The following is a 22,784-nucleotide window of genomic DNA, read 5'->3' as shown; positions in this document are numbered from 1 at the left end:
ATATTGCTCTAGCGTTTCTGCTTTCGACAGTTAAATAATAATGATTCCAACTATATCGTTTTTGCCGTCTGAAATGTACCAATGAAAAATAAGTCAGACAACAATGCAATTACGTAACAATGAGCAAACCTATGGAACTAAAAAGAGGCTAAGAGCAATGTCTTTACTTCATTGTGATGTCACAATAGGAGTATTCTATAAATAGTCACTCTTCTGCTCATGGCGATGACAATTCAAATTTTATCGGTATGGTTTGGAATGACTAATGAAAATAATCTTTTCGTCAGTTAGATTATCGAAAAACTAACTATACTAGTTAATAGAATCGAAAATTGTCCAAATATCTACATAATTGGAGAGGAAGAGGCTGAGGGCATACTGTTATTTTGGGGATCCCTGGCTTATGATATGATGCTTATAACTGTGTATGTACCCTCCCGGATTATGTATCGCTTTCACCTACATACGTCTAGAGGAGTGGACGGAGAAGGAGTGGTAACGTATGTGTTAATGTGGAGGTAACAGAGGTGCCTATTCTCCTCGTTACAGAAGCATAACCTCGATGGACAGAGCTTTTTATGGGAGAGAGGAAGTGGTAAGAGGATAAGCCGATTGCGGTGCGTAGTTGAACGGGTGTATACCTTCAGTTATGAGTAGTAAGTTGTATGACCTCGAAGTCTTTGGGAGGGAGGGAGGGAATGAGTTGTTTCATAACCACTCAATCATTTGATTGAGTGGTTGTATTTCAAATTTAATGAAAGTAATAAACTAAATATTTTGAAATATGCGTATTTTTAAAGGAGATGGATGAATAGTTTCCAAATCATGCAGTATCCTCCTTGAAGAATCCAAAATGTTTCTGGTTATTTTACGAAAGAAGCATTAGCTTATAGCCTACAGGTTATCAACTTTGGGTTCATGGGAGTCGCATAGAAAACTATAGACTTCGTTTTAAATGTCTGGTCCAGAATTAGGAAAATATTGAAAATTCGAGAATGGTTTAAGTCACTTTGAATTGATTAAGTGCGTGTCTTTTCTTCTGGCTGGTTTGTCTTATGAAATGTAAGACTTTGCTCCTCTGATGTTAAATAAGGTGTGGCACAAGGGTGCAAATTGTCACCACTGTCTGTCATTCATCATCTGTATTGATCATATTATAATAGAAAGTGGCATTAAACTGAATCAAAATTGACGATATTAATCTCAGGATATGGTGTTATATACTCATAAATAAATCGACTACAAGTATACAAATAACTGCTTTAATGAATTCGGGAATTGAAAATCAGCATTAGAAAAAGACAAAGTCAGCGGAAATAGGCAGAAGTATTGAAAATCTCAATTGCACTGTGAATGGATAACCTACAGTACAAGTAAAACATTTCAGCTACTTAGGCACGATTTTTAGTGAAGATGGTAAGTTAAGTATGGAAATAGACAACAGAATCAACAAAGCTGGTATGGTAGGAAGTCAATTGAATAAATTCATATGGAATAAGAGAGAAATTAGTCGGGACACTAAATTAGCTGTATATACAAGACAGTATTCAAGCCAATTTTAACTTTATCTGAGAGTTGGGTTAGAAGTAAAACACTCGACCAAAGACTAAAGACCATAGATATGAGAGTCCTGAGAAAGACTGGGGGTGGGTGAACAGATGGCATCAATGGCAATATCATATTAACGAGGATATTAGGAAAGAACTTGACATCGTTAGCATCCAGGAATTTTGCCTTCTGAAGTGTACCAGTGAAGGAGAAGTCAGACAACAATGCAATTATGGAATACGTTAGCAGAGCTAATCTCAGAATGGGAGAGGTAAGGCTAGTAAAACAAGCGTTCTTCATGCCAGGTTGTCAAGAAAAGATACACAGGAAGACTAAGATCTAGGTGGATTGATACAGTAAAAATGTATTTTTAACCTATTAAAGGTTAAGGAATAAAATTTAAAAGAGGAAAAAGACTAATGGTTAAAATTTTGAAAGCTCAAAAATCTATTGACGGAGAAATACCATTAAATCCAAATAAATAATAATAAATAAAATAAATAATAAATGTTGTCAAACTAATGTACCACAACGCTTTTTTTTATACACTTTCATATCCTTTGGGAGGGAGCTGTAAAGGATTTTGAAGTAGACAATTTCAGTAGACACAACACGCTGCCAAGAAATAGCTGCCGATTTGAGTATTTTTTATGTTGTTTTTTTTTTCAGTTCGTTACGTTTAGTATAAGATGCTAAACCCCCGATCCCGTATAAAATCCCTCGAACAATGGCGAAATATCCACTTCACCTTACTGAGAAAACGTAATTTGAATCTAAATTAACAGCAACTCCTCCCGCATAAGATAAAGCGCGTGATTTTTTTATGATATGATATCCTCGTTACGAATCAGGAAAAACACTAAAATAAAATAGGCTGTTGGTTTTCCTGCGTGGAGAAGTGTTTGTCGAAGATTTTTCGTCGGTGTAGGTTGTATGCTTTTCTAGATACTATCTGATGTAACAAGAACGTTCCCGGTCTGCATGCTATCTGCGTTGCTTTTACAGCCCATTAGGTTTAAAAAGTTGATGAGTAGCATGATACACAGCTACTTGCAATTCTTATGCAAACAATGGAGGGGTGGAGAGGAAACAAGTCCTTCTTAAAAACATTTACAGACTGGATACGCAACTTGTTCCACTGTTACCCACTTAGGTAATGACCACGGAATTAAACGAAGTTAGCTGCATTTTTTCCCTTTAATATCATCAATGCTTTCGTGACTGTGCCCTGTTATGATGATACGCTGCTATATTTTCATTATCAAAATAAGCAGTAATTAAATCAGGTGAAAATTTCCTTTTTCCTGAAGATAACTACTAATAGCCCAAATTACCTGTATTGTTCATCTTATTTCATATATTAGTCGTTGTTACTAATTCCTTCACTAAAAAGCTTTCACTATTCTTGATGATCAAAGTATACATCGCTATTAATATTTCTTTTATGGTAATCTCATATGCGAGCTGCTGTTCAGCTTATGATAGTAGATACTATCAGTATCTATACCATCAGATGGTATCTACTGACACCGTCTGATGGTATCTACTGGTCGGAGAACACACGGATTAAACATATTCTTACCTTGCTTTGGTCTGATCTAGACGGTGGATAGTATCTATTTTTACCAAGCGAACCATGGTTATAAGTTGGAATCCCATTATAGCATGGATGTTTGTAAGTGTAGATGGTATTTATCTTTCGGCTGGAGCTTAGAGATATAATATCTCTTTGCACACGGCCTTTACGATCCTGTAGGCCGAATTACATTTTACCACTCCAATGTCCCTCGATTCTCTATAGCATGAGAAGGTATTGATCCAACTGGTGCGTTTTACTGTCTTTCCGTTATTATCTTGAACACCTCCCTCACCCGCTTTCTTTTTATGTCCTGAAATGAATCAATGACTCATAGGCTGATATTTTTCAAATGACTGAACTTTTCTATTCTAAATATCGCATGACTACTATAGTATTATATGGTGAACGTTAATTTACATTGTTTAGTTATGATATACTGTATTGCTTCATTTGAGCCTCCGTAGCTCACTCGGTCTATACAAAGCCGTGGTCGGAAAGACTTGGGTTCAATTCCCGTCTATGACGTGAGGAACCTTTATCTAGTCTCTTTTGACGAAAGGTGAGTTAGCCGGTCTCATAGGGAAGTAGAGGCTTTTTTCCCTCCAGGAAAGTTGGGTTTTTCGTCCCTCAGAACAGGCAAACCGATCCACTAAACACACACACACACACACACACACACACACACACACACACACGGATTTACAGTACAAAAAATAATGGGTACTACTGAGTGCCCATTAGGTACTCAACCCATTAGGTTCAGTACCTAATGGGTTGAGTTCTAATCGGCGACTAATGAAGCAAGATCTTCGTCCGATTCAGAAGAAGACTTTATTGGTTCATCAGTCGCCCCATCATGGAATTTACCACCAAGCTACACTGGCGCTGCTTGATCAAGAGTAGTAATAGAAACTTACCCGTTTGGCAACAATGTTTAGGTGTACCTCAATTAGAAAAGACTTGCGCATTGCCTTATTAATTGCTACGTATATATGATACTGAGAAAGAAAATTTAAGAAAATTTCATAATCAATCATTTTTTCATGTGAGAAGATGATAAAGGTAATTAAAAGAATGCATTGAATATGATAACATCCTAATCAACATAATAACGTTCACCATATAATACTATAGTAGTCATGCGATATTTAGAATAGAAAAGTTCAGTAATTTGAAGAATATCAGCCTATGAGTCATTTCGTCGCGTTTTACTGCCTATGAGACAGTAAAACGCGACGAAACACCAGTTGGATCAATACCTTCTCATGCTATAGAGAATCGAGGGACATTGGAGTGGTAAAATGTAATTCGGCCTACAGGATCATAAAGGCCGTGTGCAAAGAGATATTATTCTAGAGGTGTAAAGCATACCAATCGCTAACAACAGATGATCCACACACACAAACCACACGAATCCTTAAAGAAATATTCGTGAATCTTACTTGGGCAATGTCTTAATGATCTTAATAAGCAACTGTGTTATCTCTTGTCATCCTGTTGTCTTTCTGTGCATTGCTGGGCAGGTGGTGAAGGTTCACATCACATGTAATGCAAACATCATCTCCGAGATCGGCGCTTAGCGGACGTTGTAACTCCTGCAGCAGGTGTCTTGGTGGTCGATACTGAGCATGCGCAACAGCCACCTCTCCACCGCACACACGCTCACGGCACAAGGTTGGTGGCGGCCACAGTAGTCACCCAGCTCCGGAGACAGTCACGGTTACTTTCTTCCTCGTACTCCCAGTAGTCGGGTCCCCTTTCTTGACCCAATCCCGCATTCACCCAACCGTCGAACTCACCTGCAATCACTCGCCAGCTCCAGATTTAGTTGCCACTTCGTATCTTGTTGGCTGAAATCCGTACGTAGAAATGGCTGAAGCTGATAACATAGGGGTTGACCGAAGAAGCAGCAGTAATTTCATGAGACAGTTTCGCGATAAGAATACCCGCGAGCTCAAATACCTGACGGCTACCCAGTTCATGGAAGTATGGAGTCATTACGACAAGGATGGTAAGTCCATCTCTTTCTCTGCTCCTTCGAAAACTTTTCCTCTATTCTGCCTTATCTTTACAATTCGTTGCTTTCTCCTTTTTTCCCCCCAGTTGAATCATTCTCATTCTTGCGTTAAACAAGCCCTCTGTCAGGTGAAAGGCAAACAGAATATATCCATAGTAATATGATCTTTGCATGTGAGCTGTTTTTGAATTCTTATATTATATCAATTAATGTATTTTTTTTATTTCGCTCCAGGCGAGTCTTTGGAACACGCTACCTCAATGTTTGTGTATTAATAATTTACAAACATAAGTTTATAAGGGTACATTGAAGTAAATTAAAGATAAATATAACCTAGTGATTGAGGTGTGGATAATGAAAGGAAAGAAGTAAAATAAAATGATAATAATGAGATAGTTGCACTAATACTTATAAAAGTTGCACTATACTTATATTGCTCCGTTATTTTTGTGTCTTCTATATTGACACAGTCTAGAGATACGTGTGTTTGTGTAAACATCAGCATTGTTTACTTTATCACGACTTTTGATTAGCATAACAGTTACAAAATTGTTTATCCAAGGTGTCATTTCTTATATACTTTCCTATATTTGGCTTTGTTTGCTGATAAAACCTCATCCCCTTCCCCCTACAATACTGCATCTAACTGTCGCAGAAAACTATGATAGTAAAAGTTCAATTTCCTAGCAGTTATGTACTCGCAGCTGTAATAGAAAAAAACTATCTAAACAGACTCACTCTCATGTAATAGACTGTGTGTGTGAGAGAGACTATCCCAGGTATTTGTATGCAGACAGCAGATGAGTTTCCAAGAAAAGAAAGTCGATTCTTGCACAAGAAAAAAAAATATTTTTTTTATGCCTGCTATTATTAAATAACACATTGTAAACCGGAAATGAAGGAAGGAAATTTACGTTTCCTGGAGAATTTCCTGCTCAATTACCAACTGCGCGTTTTCACTCACAAGTCACTTTTTTTTTTCAGTATAGTCAGTTTTCTATGTTATTGCGGTGCTAAGAAAAACTTGAACAGTTTTAAAGAAATGAGTTGAGAACACGATGCGTGCGTGCGTGCGTGTGTGTGTGTGTGTGTGTGTGTTGAGAATAAGCTCTGCTTATTTTATAATTTTTTTTTCATCCATCAATTTTTCTTTTTATATAGGTGCGAGAGAGAGAGAGACTTTATTATTATTATTATTATTTAATTCGTATCTCTATGGAATATAAAAGTCTAACTATTCCACTAACTTACCTTTTCATCCCTATTTAAAATCATCAATAGTCTACCAATCCTTTCATATTGGAAATACAGTCTTGGAAAAAAAAATATACAGACTGCACCTTAAGTATAGATCTACTTGATCATACCACCCACCCCTACCGTCCCATTGTTAGCAGTCAAAGGATTTCTACCGTACCACTCAAATACCTCACTGATTGGGTAGTCGCCATCGGAGACTTTTCTGTTACGTCACATGTAGCTAAGCGCATTGCAGGATACTTCTTAATTCTTATCTTATAGTGAATATAATATAGTATGTTATATATATGTGTTCTTTTAATATAAGATAGCATACGTTTTTTTTTTTTTTTTTTTTTTTTAGTTTGAGGGAATAGTGCTTTTTTCACATAGTAAGGTCTATGGATCGATGTACAAATACGACCTTAGATAACTTTTTTTTTTTAATGTATTGAAAAATTCATTAATTGATATCCTCAGTAGAGTTAGGCTACATAATATTGTTTTCTGTTTAACAGAATACGAACTTCGGGATCAACTACAAGCTACTTAATAGCTAACATTGCACGCAGAGCTTTCTCCAACTCATCCTATGATTATTGACATGCCATTTCCATAGTGATAATCATACACACGAACATGATGCAGCAGAGCATCTCGTATGACTTATTGATAACCGAAAGAGAAATGGCTTTAGTCAGTGTATGCAATAGATTATATGAGGTCACATCATCAGCTGTTGCATTACCAAAACATTAAATAAACGATTATATAGGTTCTTCAGATCGAAAGTTACGTTACATTTATTTGACGTGATAACAGCTTGAGTCCGAGAGTTGTTTATGGTTTGTGTTTTTGAGAAATTTCAATGTCAGGTTGGAAGAAATGTGAACAAACGTCTGTTTTCGGTGTAAATTGTAAGGATATCAAATAATATAGATTTAATTATTATAAGCGATATATAAAAGTTATAAAACTTTATGGAAACTTAATACTTCATTTCATAAATAAATAAAATAAAGAAAAAATTACAAGAAAATTAAAAATAATATGCATTCCAGAAAACACCCTTTTTTATTTTTGAGTTGGTTGTGATGTGAATCGACCGTGAGATGCGGTGATTAATACCCTTGGAGGGTAATGGATGGCAATGCTGTAGCCAATAAAGTTCTAACTGAGGCTCGGCTATTGCTGTTACCCTCCTGCCATGATCAGAGCTTTAATAGCTCAATAACACCTTATCCCTACACTGTCCTCTACAGATAACGGGGAAGATGAAAAGCATTCTTGCTTCGCCCCTTTAAGCCAGTCCTTATAAGGACTATAAGGGCTGCTGCTGTTGGTTGCGGACTTAGGCAGCAACTGATGTCTTCCTTTTCGGCGCTGTAGAGTTGCCTTTACTTAAACACCGATGCTGTGACAAAATTTATGACGGTAATGGATATTTTAATAAATCTACAAACAAGCTATCTTTTTAAATCGCGATGCTAATAATCAAGACTACGTCTATTACGACAGTATCAGAATCATATTAGTAATACCAACAATTATATAGCTTTCTATTATGGCTCTATGTAATTATTACATTATTAAAGAATAATTATAGTGACAAGCAAAAAACGGTGCATATTTTGCTATAGTTTATGATTATTTTATTAGCGTACTGAGATAACTTCTCTTTGTATTTAATAGTATATGGCGTAATTTAACTGTTATACAAATATTCGATGTAAAAATGATTTGAATGACTCAATTTGGATGACTAATATTTTAGCCAGTCTCCAATTTTTTCTTTTCTTCTTCTATTTAGTTTTATTTTTAGGGAATAAGAATTTGGGGGGGAGATACGGAAGCTAAGTTCTGTAGGTAAATTCATCTACACTGTCGATGGCATTTCCAGTATGTCGGAGACTTCGCGTGTATATTTATACACCTGGAAAAGTAACCAATCACAAGCAAGCATTTAATCTCTGTTTGTTTAAGACAAATACATCGGATTCAGTGCCAACTTGTATATCTTATAATAATAATTAACTGAACCGTTAGAGAATTTCTACCTCAAACATAGTTTCAGAAAATCTGTATCATTCAGTGACAATTATTATTAACGGCTTCTGAGAAAATATATCCTCGGACCAGAGCTTCTCTAAGATTTTATCTAACAATGAGTAAAACGCAGGGGGAAAAAAAAAAAAATAGAAAACCGCGAAAGTAGTTTTCTATTTTTTTTTACAAGGGGGATATATGATATCACACATCCGGGCAATATGGTAGTACTACATAACTCGGCTTTATCGGTCAATGTAAGGATCTAATAACAGTTGCATCATAGGCAATTTTATTAAAGCTATTTTGGGAATAATTGTACTGTTTAACTGGAATCAACAAAAAAAATCACTTTTTTATCACAACAAAATGTGTAAATAATTTAATTAATGTACGCTTTGTAGCTTCCATAACACTTTCCGCCCTAAATATATAATAAACTGAAGTTCACTTAATGCATTTATTTTGTATCCAGTTTATTATTTATGGGACATCTCGGCATTTGTAAAAGAAATTTGTGAATATATTTTATACTCGCAATCACATAAATGTAATAAAAATTGCAGACTGATATATAATTAAATCCAATGTTACACAGAATTATTCGACAATGACTGCAGAGAATAATGAAAACCACTAATTAGTTATTCCATTAAGGTGTCTGCTTCGAAGACCTACATTACTGTTTATTTGCAAGCAATTGTTCATGAAAATGACATTACTCAACTCTTGATAAGCTGTAATCACTGGTCTAATTCTGTTTTCAGCAAGATTAAGTTGAGTTAAATTTAAAAAAAAATGAAGAAAGAAAGAAAAAATAAAAGTTAAGGATAGTTCATGTCACTGATGCTGTAAATATAGAAAAAAGTTTTTTTATATCTAAGATTGTATTCAAAACTACGACTTCACAAACTCATCTTGCGCAAAGAGGAATCCATGCAGTATAAACCCCATACAATTCTGATGATTTCTCTATATAATAAAATTGTGTGTCGAGTAAGACGGATATGACGTATTCTATGACAACAAGAACCTTTGCTTGCAGTAATCAACGACTCTTTCGCAGCCTTGTGAACGATATTGTCTTATGTCATTTTTTTATTTATTTGTTCGAGTTTGGATAATTGCAAGCAGGGCCGGCGGAAGCGGGCATGCGGGCGTCGCTACGAAGGGGGCGGAGCCGTCGGGGCACGGTTCATTTTTACGAAACAAAATTTTTATCATAAAAACAAAATATTCTTAGAATGATCAATATTAAAATAAATAAGGCCGAATACACCGAATAAAAATTTAAAAAAAATATTGTATATTGCCGCCTCTTTGATCAGCCGGCTGTTTACAATTTTGCACCGAGAGCAGGTTAAATGCTTGCCTGCACAATGTTGTGTCTACTGCAGTCTATCTAAAGTGAAACGGTGAACGGTTTTTATGCGCAGAAATGAATTTTCGTACAAAACATTTGTTGCTAGTTAACCAGTCATATGGTATGCATCTCAGTAGGCTACTGACAGTAGCGCAGTGCGGACTATTATTTCGTCTCTGTGTCGTGTTGTGTAATAATTTCTTGTGGGTATAAAATAGAAATGGAATCAAAAATTTTTAAAAAGTTATTCGGTGCACAAAATCGTAAGCGTCATGCTGCGAAAGAAGCAGATATTAAGAAACAAACTGGGGCTCTTAATAAATTTGTTAAAATATTAAAATATTCTGATGCAGATTGTAACCAACTCGATACATCAGAAATCAGAGTTGAAGAACCGTGCACATCATCCAGTTTCGATGAAAGTACTATTGCAACTATTGAACAAGATAACAAGATGCATGATTTAAGTGAAAAACAGTTAGGAGAAGATTTAGTTGTAGTTGACCACGAAACTAACACATTGTTAGTCTCTGTAAATTTAGAAGAACCAGGTGAATGGGGAAATATTGATGAAAAATTGCGAGTTGTTTTAATTGAAATGGGGCCTGTTCAAAAGAAAAATATAATATATCCCAGAGATACATATGGTCGTAAATTTGGCGCCACGTATTATAATAGAAAAATGGAAAACGGGGAGCTCGTGTCAGGAACATGGCTCATTTATTCCGAAACTTTAAATTCTGTTTTTTGCTTTTGTTGCAAACTTTTCGCATCTACTGAATCAAGTAGTCTTGTAGAAGGTTATAACGATTGGAGAAATGTCAGTACAACTTTGCATATACATGAGACTAGTTTAACTCACATGAAAAATTTCTTAAAATGGAAGGAACTTGATAAAAATGTAAACTACTATTGATTGCCAGACTCAAAGCATGTATGAAATGGAAAAGAAACATTGGACGAGTGTTTTAGAACACGTGATTGAAATTATAAAATTCCTTGGTAGCCAAAATTTAGCTTTTCGCGGATCATCTGATAAATTACATGAAAAGAATAACGGCAATTTTTTAAAAATTAGTCGAACTGTTTGCGAAGTTTGATCCCGTTATGGAAAATCATGTTGAAAAGGATCTACAACGAAACAATAGAGTACACTATTTGAGTAAAGATAGTCAAAATGAAATATTGGAAACTTTAAATAACGCAATCAGGGATACAATTTTATTATCGATTCGAAAATCTAAATATTATTCCATAATTTTAGACTGCACACCTAATGCAAGTAAAACAGAACAAATGACCATTATTATTCGCTTTGTTTCTTGTGAAATTCGATTTGTCAAGATCAAGGAAAACTTTTTAGGTTTTGCAAATATATCAGATTCCACAGGACGTGGTTTATGTGCAACAATAATGGAACAACTGGAAAGATGGAACATTCCCATTGAAGACATGCGAGGTCAAGGGTATGACAATGGGGAAAATATGAAAGGGGAATGATATAATCACGTAATCACAAGAAAGATATTTATTTAACCAAATATTTCGGTCTGGAAATAGCAGACCATCGTCGGTGGTAGAAACATTGAAATATCTTTCTTGTGATTACGTGATTATATCATTCAGTCTTATGTCGCAAGTATCCTTAAAACAACAAATGAAAGGGGAAAAACATGGGCTCCAAAATTTGCTTTTGAACAAAAATCCTCCAGCTTTTTACGTGCCATGTGCTGCTCATACTCTAAATTTAATCATTAACGATGCAGCCAAAGTGAATGTAGATACAATTAGTTTCCAATTATTCAAGAAATATACAATTTCTTTTCATTCTCTTACAAACGTTGGGCAATCGTTTTAAACGTCATAAAAAATTTAACATTGAAATAGCCATCAGAAACGCGATGGGAAAGTAAAATTAATGGATTCCGCCCTCTATGATATCAGTTAGGAGAAATTTACGATGCACTTTTTGAAATTTTAAATAATGAAAATTTTAATAAAGAAACTCAGCATGAAGCACAAGCATTATGTGCTAAAATAAAGGACTACAAATTTATTTGCTCTCTTATAACTTGGCATGATTTACTTAACAGAATAAACCCTGTGAGTAAAATGCTTCAAGACAAAAATTCTTGCTATAGAATCTATCGAAAACTTTAAAATATTCTTACAAGAGTATCGATCAGATAGAAATTTTAAAGAAGTTCTAAAAAAAATAAAAAAGAACTGAGTGAAGACGTGGATGGAGAACAAGAATTTAAAACTGGTACGGAAGTTCGACGACGAAAGACGACACAACAATTTGACTACGAGCATCATGACGAAACGCCACAATCGCCTGAAGATAAATTGAGAGTGAATATGTTTTATACACTTCTAGGCGTTGCAATGTGTTCGTTAATAGAACGTTTTGAACAACTAAAAACATATTATGATAATTTCACTTTCTTGTATAGATTACTACAAATTAATAACGAAGATTTACGAAAAAATTATGACGATTTAGAGATTCTCTTGAAGGACGTCTTTATTGCATTTACAATAAAGACGTAAATGCAATAGAACTACTGTATATGACGAGTTATGTAGTTTGCGGGATATTTTCCAGAAGGATAATTTAAATATTCAAAACTCTTTCGATATTCTTAATTTTATTGTGTCCAATAATTATCTTTCCCTAACTTTTCAATTGCTTTAAGAATACTATTAACCTTACCTGTTAGTGTAGCGAGCGGTGAACGTTCCTTTTCCAAGTTGAAATTGATTAAAACCTACTTAAGAACAAGTATGTCACAAAAAATGCTTGTTAGTTTGGCGTTAATAGCTATTGAAAATGATATATGTGCGGAATTAGACGTTAAGGCCATTATTTCTAATTTTGTGAATATGAAATCAAGAACCCTAAAATTTTAATTAAAAAAATTTTCAAGTATATTTATGTAATTTAATTTATTTTCTGTTATTCTGTAAAGATTGTATTTTTTGAATACTTATATTAAATGTTCTAATTATTTCTGAATTCTTTTATTTTCTCATCTATCTTGAGTTTCTTTTATTTTCCTAAAAGATAGTTCCACTTATAAAAATTATAATTTTTTTTTTACAAGTTACTAAGAATTTAGTAACTTGTAAAATGCAAGGATTTTTTAAACTTTGGTTCAAACAAATTTTAACTTTAATTAAAATTCATTTTAATTTTGTTAGCGATTCGGATCGGTGAGAAGGCTATAATCCCTGTATAATTATATTCAACGACTAAAGTGAAGTGGCTGTATCAAAATTTGCTTTACTTTTTGAGAATTTTTTGAATATTCGGGTTTTTAACGATTATCCTGCCTAGTCAACACCTCCGGTTCGTTACATTTAGCGAACCAACGTGTGGCTGTTCTGTCAAAATTTATTTAAGAAATTTCAAATAATTTGAATTTTTATTATCGTAAAAGAACCACACATGCCCGGATCGTTACAGGGGCGCTTAGATAGAAATTGCATGCGGACGGCAAAGACCCTAGCGCCGGTTCTGATTGCAAGCAACTTAAGTAATTATATCATTTGTTCTATTACCTCGCAAGTGTCGGTTTAAAATGGTATCCCTTCAAGTGTAAGATTGCCTGTTGACTTTAAGACAAAATAATAATAACAACATACACGTATAGTAATAATAATATAAAAAGGTATTTACATTCCCATTACACCGCAATATTAATGTCGTAATATTAAAATTAAAAAACAAACAAACAATAAACCCATAATATTCATTTCATGTTTAGAAATAAAGAACAATGACATTCACAAAATTGCAGAAAAGAGTGTAAGGCGATGACACCCAGGGTAACGAATGGCAATGCTGTAGCCAATTTTGTTTTAACTGAGGCTCGGCTGTTGCCGTTACCCAGCCATGACTAGAGCTTTTAGCTCAATAACAATCCAACCACACAGATTTTCTTCATTCAGATAACGGGATAAAGAGTCAAGGACTCAGTCCATCTCCCCCCCCCCCAAAAAAAAAAGAAAAGCAGAAAATGAAAAAATAGAAATCTCAACAGATCATCGTTATCATAACATTCTCGTGGTCACTCCATTTCAAAGAAGCACTGTTGAGAATTGTTTTTTTTTTTTTTTTTTTTTTTCCCCACAACAATGAACTTTTTTTATTATTTGGGAAATAGCTGCTCTTTTAAGCCAATATCTAATTCTCTTTCAAACCATACTATGTTCTTCGAGCATGTTTTATTAATGATATATGCTACTATAAAGAATAGCAGTAGAGATCTATATTCTGTTGTGTGTGTACTCGTGATGCAGTTCACACAGTAGTTTGGTCGATCTGCAATCTTTTTTGTTTTATATATATATATATATATATATATATATATATACACTGCAATTTTCTTCACTCTTTCTCCTTCTCTCAATTATGCATCACTTCTTACCGCGCCCTCTACCTATAGACTTTTTTGACCTATCTTTTTTTTCACTTGCTATAAAAAAAAAGTGCAGAGAGAGAGAGAATCTAATTTCATGCCTCATGTTTCTTAGATGATCAGCAATTTTGCTTCAGTGAACTCCAATTTCTAATTCTTCGCATTACTTTTCCCTACCATTAATACGAATTTTCTACCGTAACATCATTTCAATTTAGACTTACTGGAATTTGCGTCTTCATAATTACTCTGCCCATTTTCTTTGATATCTTAATGCGTCTTTGCCTTTCCGCCACTTTAAGGTGATAAACTTCTCCTTCCAATATAAATTACGTCTCCATTTATATTATCGATAATGGCTTCCTATTCCCTTCCTATCTCCGAAAACTATTTTGAGAATTAATTTTGTCGCGATGAAGTGAGACTTATTTGTAGATTTATTTGCAAAGATGGACAGATTATAAAGATTACATTATACGAATAGATAGACACTAGGAATTAGATAAATGAATAATTTCAATGTATTTTTATAAATGTAGAGATTATTTTTTTAAACGTATTCTCAATTTATTTAATTGCATACGCTCAGCAATCTACCAAGTCAAAATCTAAATGCGTATTATGTATTTATTATTATAGTTTTTTCATTTCAAAATAATCATAAAATAAAAGATTTGCTTAAAAGAAGAATTGTAAATTCCAGCAGATATTAATAAATTATTGATTTCTGACTGATAAGTAGCGCCGCATGTGTCAATTATATAAACTATTTGTATTCAAAGAACCAGACGATAATAGCAATAATTTATGTAAAATGACGTCATATTAAGAATTTACTGTTAATTTCTCCTTCCGAATAGTAACTAATTGATAAAAATGCATTTAACGAAACATTGAAAAACGTTTTTTCGTTAAATAATTAAAATTTTTTTTATTAAATTTAGAGGATACAATCTTTCTATTGAGAGTTTACCTGTTCTTGCTAACTTAAATTATATATGAACTAACTAACTTATAATGAAAACAAGAAAGAAAAACTTATTCGCATTCGATGTCTTGTCTGTTGAATGATTGATGAGATGAAAGTTAAAGTATTAATGGGAGAAATGGATTTCGAACGAATTTTTTTTTTTTTTTTGAAGGAATTAACTCTATAGCTCCATGGATTAGAGACTGAATAATCTCTCTTTCTAATCTTATTTTAACCAGCATTGAGCAAGTACTTAGATGAACCTTCGAAACTTATTTCTTCTTCATGTCTTGGTGTTTAAGTTTAAAAATTAATTGAGGCCAGTTTAGTTAATAGATGGAATTAATCAAAGTTAAAAAAATACTACGTATCGCTTTTCAATTAATCTTCGTAAATGGTCTTTTGATTTTACAGATGTTAACAGAAAAAAAAAAAGACTGCTCCGATTATTTAATTTTTTTTTATTTTTTTTTATTTATTTATTTATTTTTTTTTTTTACAGAAATGGAATAATCACATAGAATTATAAAGAAAGGTGTGCTTCATCTAACTCTTTATCTCCGACGACACCTCACGGTTTAATGTCGAGCCAATGGCCTTGACAAGAAACACACGTGACTGACAGCCATAAAACATAAATGCCGCACAGCCTATTGATGCAACACCCACAGTTCGTCTATTTATATTCTGCTGCTGTTACCATTGTTTAAGCGTTGAATTAATTTGAACATTATACTAAATTTCATTAAAACCTGTTCATTTTTAGGGATGTTATGGATCGATGGACAAAGTCCAAAATAGCTGCACATATAAAGGACCAAAAAATAACTTTTTTTTGGCCCTTTATACGTGCAACAACAACAAAATAAACAACCCATTACTGAAACAATTTAAATTAATAATAATAATAATAATACGTTTAAGGCCTCTTCATTCCCCCGGGGGGGCGTAAATGAAACTATTTTAGTCATAACCTTTAGAAACTGGTAAGCACATGATATTTCTCTTTCGTCACACCAGTAGTTGAGTTAATTTCTGCCAATGTTTTTTTTTTTTTTTTTCGTGGTGGTGATGGTTGGGGGGGGGGGGGAGCTAGGGAAAAGTTACTAGTCTTCGGTTAGAATTAAGCTTATGACGGTCTTTCTTCTGTTGATCTTAGTCATTAAAGTTACCGAGGCCACATAGGCATTTAAGTTATTTCTAATAGTAAATTTGTATTTACCTTAGCAGTTTTTCTTATAAGAAAAGTAGTTTGTTTGCCTTAGACAGCACAGGTGGATTCGATGTTATATGTTTTACTCAAACCGAGATTGAGTACTCTCCACGTATTAGTTGCTGCAAGTGCCTTCTAATAATTAGCAAACATTCATAATTATCCTTATTTAAATGTATATATTTGCATAAATGATTTTTTTTTTAAATATATAATTTTAAGTAATTAAATTTTGTGTGTGTAATAGAAAATCCGATAGTTTTTAAATCTTATCACACACTGATACAGTGACCGAGTTAAAAGTTGATAAGAAACTCAACGACTGATTTAAATAATATAATAGAACTTGAGACACTAAAAAAAAATTGACAAATTCTTGAGTGCGGGAGGGGATGTAGGACAATATTCCTTTTTCTCAAGTAGCCGATTTAAGGAGTGACACAGCAAACGTGCTGGCACAGCAGTTTAAATGAAGTGATCCCTTGAATTCTTGTATCTCTTTCGATGAACAAATACTTGCACCACTTAGTACTTTTTCTACTGCTTAAGTAGCCAACCTTACAATCTTAAGTACTGCATGAAGAGATTACTATCGTGGACTTTTAGAGTTCGTTGCATAGGTGATGAGTATCCAAAGATGGTTCGCCGGTCTTGAAAACTGTGTGTGTGTGTGGGGGGGGGGTCACTTTTTTTTTTTTTTTTTTTTTTTCAGCGAACTAAACCCAAAGCGTCCTATTCAAATCGTTCGTTCAGTTAGTCAGAATGTAAGAGGATAATGTTCACTTGGTTGGAACCTTGGCCACAGCAACTAAGACTAGTATATGATACAAATAATTTACGTTTATTAATATGAAAAAGTGAGGATGATAATGCGAGGTTTCAGATTTGTCCATATTGAATTACATGTAAATGAGCCAAAAAAAAAAAAACTTTTTTTGTTTGTTTGTTTTAGGCTATCAGGGTTGAAAGCTGTATGTTTGTTAACGGAACATTTATTTAGCTGTATATAAACTTAGCGTGGCAACATGTCTGAAAGCAGTTAAGGTGATATTTTAGTAAAGCTCGTAAAGGGCTGACTGGTGTCAAGGGAGGATGGATGGCCTACCTTAATCTGCGGCAATGAGTTGAGTAGAAGGAAGCGGGCACATCCAGACTTCCCAATCTTTTTGACAGCTTCAACAACCATTACGTTATATGCTTCGCCTCTTCCTACTTAAAATTCTCGTCTGGCTTTAAGGATACAAGAACAGACAGCCTTTTAACAACTGACGGCAGTATTTCTAACTTTTATCCCAATTTCAGTGGGGAATTGGGAAATATTAATTAGAAAACGACTTTCCGAAAGTAAACTGCAGTTTTTTTTTTCATCTGAATGAAAAAGATGAGTGAGCTGAAATTTGACATTCCTACACAGTTGTCTAAAGTTATTATTGAGGGGCCTTCTACTTCCGCCTTTCAATTATTTACAATTTTCTGCGCCTTATAGTCCTTATAAAGACTGGCTTAAAGGGGTGAAGCAAGAATGCTTTTCATCTTCTCCGTTATCTGTAGAGGACAGTGTAGGGATAAGGTGTTATTGAGCTATTAAAGCTCTGATCATGGCAGGAGGGTAACAGCAATAGCCGAGCCTCAGTTAGAACTTCATTGGCTACAGCATTGCCATCCATTACCCTCCAAGGGTATTAATCACCGCATCTCACGGTCGATTAATTATCCAAAATCCAATTTTCTGCGCCTTATAGTCCTTATAAGGACTGGCTTAAAGGGGCGAAGCAAGAATGCTTTTCATCTTCCCCGTTATCTGTAGAGGACAGTGTAGGGATAAGGTGTTATTGAGCTATTAAAGCTCTGATCATGGCAGGAGGGTAACAGCAATAGCCGAGCCTCAGTTAGAACTTCATTGGCTACAGCATTGCCATCCATTACCCTCCAAGGGTATTAATCACCGCATCTCACGGTCGATTAATTATCCAAAATCCAATTTTCTGCGCCTTATAGTCCTTATAAGGACTGGCTTAAAGGGGCGAAGCAAGAATGCTTTTCATCTTCCCCGTTATCTGTAGAGGACAGTGTAGGGATAAGGTGTTATTGAGCTATTAAAGCTCTGATCATGGCAGGAGGGTAACAGCAATAGGGATAAGGGGTTATTGAGCTATTAAAGCTCTGATCATGGCAGGAGGGTAACAGCAATAGCCGAGCCTCAGTTAGAACTTCATTAGCTACAGCATTGCCATCCATTACCCTCCAAGGGTATTGGATTAAGCACATTGAAAAATAATTGAAATAATCTTGCTAAATAGGATAATAATAGGTGTCTAAATTTATTACTTTTTTAATTGAAAAATATCTTCAAGCAGATAATATTTAATTTTTTTTTAAATTATTTTTAAAATCCTCTATAATTATTAAAAATATTTTATAAACATTTTAGACAAAATGCATAAAATAAAAGTCCAGTTAACAATCTAATGTTAACAGGATAATTATTCTAATAATTCTTGTCATACCATAGCTTAAAATAATGAAACTGCTATCATCGAGTGTACAAAGACTTATCGAAATTGAAATCCATATTTATATTCATGTATTTGCATATTCTCTGGCTACTGACTCGGAATCTTTTTTGCACTCGTCAATGAAGTGAGTCCTCAACACACACACTCAGAACGACGCACATACTTTACATAGAAAGACCTGAGTGTTTAAAATGCAGGTTAGTTAGCCGGTTAGTAAAAGGGAGTTTGTTTTGTTTTTTTTCAGTAAACTTGGATGTTTGCCTCGGGTAATTTATCTTCTGTTTTTACGATTGCTAAAACCCTAATAATTACACCTAATAATTCCACTACCATCTGCAGTCCACCAAACTCCACTTACTCTTTTCAGCAGAAACTCAAATCTTATCACCCCCAGTACTATCCATCTCAACCTTCCAAACTACAAACTATTTAACTCCTTTCGACCCAAGGGTGGCATCTGCGCATATATTCGCTGTGACATACTCTGCCAGAGAGCATATAACCTAGAATCGCCCAACTTTGACCTTCTTTGGTTGAAAATACCCTTTCCCCACTCAGTCAAATTCATTTGCTGTCTCTATCGCTCTCCTAATGCCACCAACCACTCCGAGATCTTTAATTTCCTCTCTTAAAAAATTATTTTCTTCAGTTCCACTCTCCTAACAGCGAAATCATCCTCCTATGTGCTTTTAATATCCCTAACACCAACTGGCTTTCCTCCTCCAGTTGTACGGATCTTGCAGGCAGAGATGCTGAAACATTTGCCATCACTAACGACCTTACACAAATTGTTCACATGCCAACCAGAATACCAGGTAACCCGAACCACTCCCCAAATATTCTAGATCTCTTCCTCACCAGTAACGCTTTCAAATACGCAGTGAATGTAGTCGCCCCCCCCGGGTAATTCTGACCACAATCTAGTGCTCATCTCCTCCCCCATGCAAAAACGCTTACGCAGTCACTCCCACACAAGAGTAGTTTAGCACTATAACAGTGCCAAGTGGGACAGCCCCGAGACTACTATGCTTCATTCCCATGGTTGGACTATTGTTTCCAGTCTTCCAATTCAAACATATGCACCGAACTCATAACCAAAGTAATCCTCACTGGCATGGAAACATACACATCCCACACTTCTTGGAATTGCCTTCCCCTATCTAAACCCTGGTTCTCCAAAAGATGTGCCAAGGCTGTACAAATGAAAAATCAAGCATACCACAACTGGCTCAAATCAAGAACTTCATCCACCTTCAATACTTATACTGAAGCCCGAAACAGATGCAAGAAAACTATCAATGCTTCCAAAACAGAATTTGAATGGTCAAAAAGAAGAACACATGCAGCCTGCCCAAATGGTAGCCGTGCCTTCTGGTCTGTTGCCAAAGCAGTTGGACATAACTGTTGCCATACACTGTTCCCACCCCATCATACCAGATGTCCGCGCGGTTAGCCTACTGGCTGGGCGCATCGCAACCATATGACTGGGGAAGGAGTGTCCCAGGTTCGATTCCCGTCGAAGACGTGAGGAATTTGAGGATCTTCCTCAGCCATATCCAAGTTAGCCGGTCTTGGGCGCGGGCAGTAGGGTTTTTTCCGCCAATTTATCTGGAGTTTTTCATCCCGCAAGCAGGCAAACCGGTCTCGTGAACACACACGGATCTACAGCCATAAATACTTACCCCCCCCCATGAGGGAATCAACTCGCCTCAATAGGGACGGAGGAGAAAAAGGGAGGAAACTCCATACGAATAAATAAATAAAAAATCATACCAGATGATTCCATTGCATCATCATCATCCACAGAAAAAACTAATCTCCTGGCTTCACACTTTGCCTCCAATGCAAAACTGCCTCAACTGCCCAACATACAATATCCCCCATATCCTTTTGCCAGAAAGCGATCAGAAATCTATTGTCTAAATTAGACACAAAAAAGTATCCTGGCCCTGATGGCATTCCTCCAATTGTCCTGAAGGGATGTGCACCAGAACTGACTCCTATCCTATGCCTGCACATACTCTCTTACTCCACTGGTATATATATATCCCAAAATCTGGAAATTGGCCTATATTCAACCCATTCCTAAGAAGGGTAACAAATCACTGCCATCTGACAACCGCCCTATCTCACTCACCTCAATCCTATCTAAAGTGATGGAGAAGACCATCAATTCTCATCCTACACTACCTTGAAGTCATCCAGCTATTAAGTGACCACCAGTATGGATTCCGTCACTGCCGATTAACAGGAGATCTGCTCTCATATATCATCCATCTCCGGACAAATGCCATGGAGAAATTTCGCGAGTGTCAAGTGGTTGCACTTGATATCTCCAAGGCTTTTGACCGGGTCTGGCACAAAGGCTTATTGAGCAAACTCCTATCATTTGGACTGTCTCAGGACTTCTTCAGTTGGATTGCCAGCTTTCTGTCTGGACGCACACTATGTGGGATGGTAGACGGTTCCATATCCTCTCACCATTCAACTAATGCCGGGGTTCCACAAGGTTCTGTTCTCTCACCAACCCTCTTCCTTCTGCATATCAATGACCTACTTCAGTTGACCTCTAACCCAATACACAGTTTTGCAGATGACAGCACATTGCACTCCTCCCTTTCATTTGATAAACCTTACTCTACTTCAACTCACTTCAACCTGTCGAACATTAACCACCTCTGCCCTCAATTCTGACCTCCAAGCAATCCTTCAATGGGGCTCAGATAACCTCGTCAACTTTAATGCTAGTAAAACCAAGTTCTGTCTTATTTCTCACAAAAAAAAGAACCATTTTCTCCCAGTATTATTTTTGATAACACTCAAATTCCCAGACAAGATGAGATTCTCGTCATGGAATTACCCTGGCATCAGGCCTCTCCTGGCATAAACACATCACAACCATTGCTTCCTCAGCTTCCAAAAAACTAGGATTTCTCTTTCGCTCAAGACGTTACTTCACCTTATACAAATCACAAATCCACCCAGCTATCGAATACTGCTCTCACATTTGGAGTGGGGCTCCTTAAAGCTCCCTCAAAATGCTTGACTCTCAATACAGAGGAGAGGCAGTTCGGTTGATAACTGATCCATCTCTTACCAACTCACTGTCCTCACTTTCACATACACGTTTGGTCTCTGCAATTCGTATATTCTATAGATATTTCCATGGCAAGTGTTCATCTGAAATAGCATCAATAACCCCCACCCCCTTTTACTACTAAGCTTGTTGGAACACGTACAGCAGCTGCCGCCCAACATCCTTTCACAGTACACCTTGAAACCCACAGAACAAGTTTCTTTTCCTCCTCTTTCATTCCTGCTACTGCTCTACTGTGGATCAGTCTTCCCCCTCTGACATATTTTCCAAGGAATACAATATACAGGCTTTTAAATCGAATCTCAACAAGTTTCTCCCCTCCCAACCCGCTACCCATATACGGTACTAATGTACTATAGGTTGATTAACCAACCTCTCGTGTATGGACCCAACATTTAAAAAAAGTTCCGTACTCACAAAATAATTAAAACACCTCAGACATTAGAGAATTATTTTTGCTTACTCATAAGAAAAATCCGCTTATTATCTTTCGACTAGTAAAAGACCCTTTTAAAGCTTGCATTAAAAGATAAATAGATAGATAAACGCGTTTTCTCGTATTGGTCATTACTTCCTATCGTTGTATTTTTGCATGATAAATAGACGTCGTTCCCCAGTCAACAGATATTGATCTCTTCTTACCATTATCTGTTCATCCATCATTCCATAATTATGACAACCCCTCGTTGTTATTGAAATGTTTGCTTTTCTCATCTCATTCTTTAATAAATTAATTAGTTCTCATGCATTATCTCGAAATTAACGTTTAAGA

General features: G+C 35.6%; 1 protein-coding gene across 1 annotated transcript in view; it reads left to right on the top strand.

Moving 5' to 3' along the window:
* Positions 1–4,774: 4,774 nt before the first annotated feature.
* The window catches only part of Cbp53E (Calbindin 53E), a 196,198-nt gene continuing 178,188 nt past the window's right edge, over positions 4,775–22,784 (top strand). Inside the window, exon 1 of the mRNA XM_090397382.1 lies at positions 4,775–5,138. Coding sequence (XP_090253508.1) covers positions 4,997–5,138 — 142 coding nt within the window. The 5' untranslated portion in view covers positions 4,775–4,996. The remainder of the gene's footprint in view (positions 5,139–22,784) is intronic.

Source organism: Typopeltis vanoorti, chromosome 9 (assembly GCF_054136105.1).
Source record: "Typopeltis vanoorti isolate ZY-2024b chromosome 9, IOZ_Tvanoo_1.0, whole genome shotgun sequence".
Lineage (NCBI taxonomy): Eukaryota > Metazoa > Arthropoda > Arachnida > Uropygi > Thelyphonidae > Typopeltis > Typopeltis vanoorti.
The sequence above is the reverse complement of the archived record's forward strand: the minus strand, read 5'-3'. Positions and strand labels throughout refer to the sequence as shown.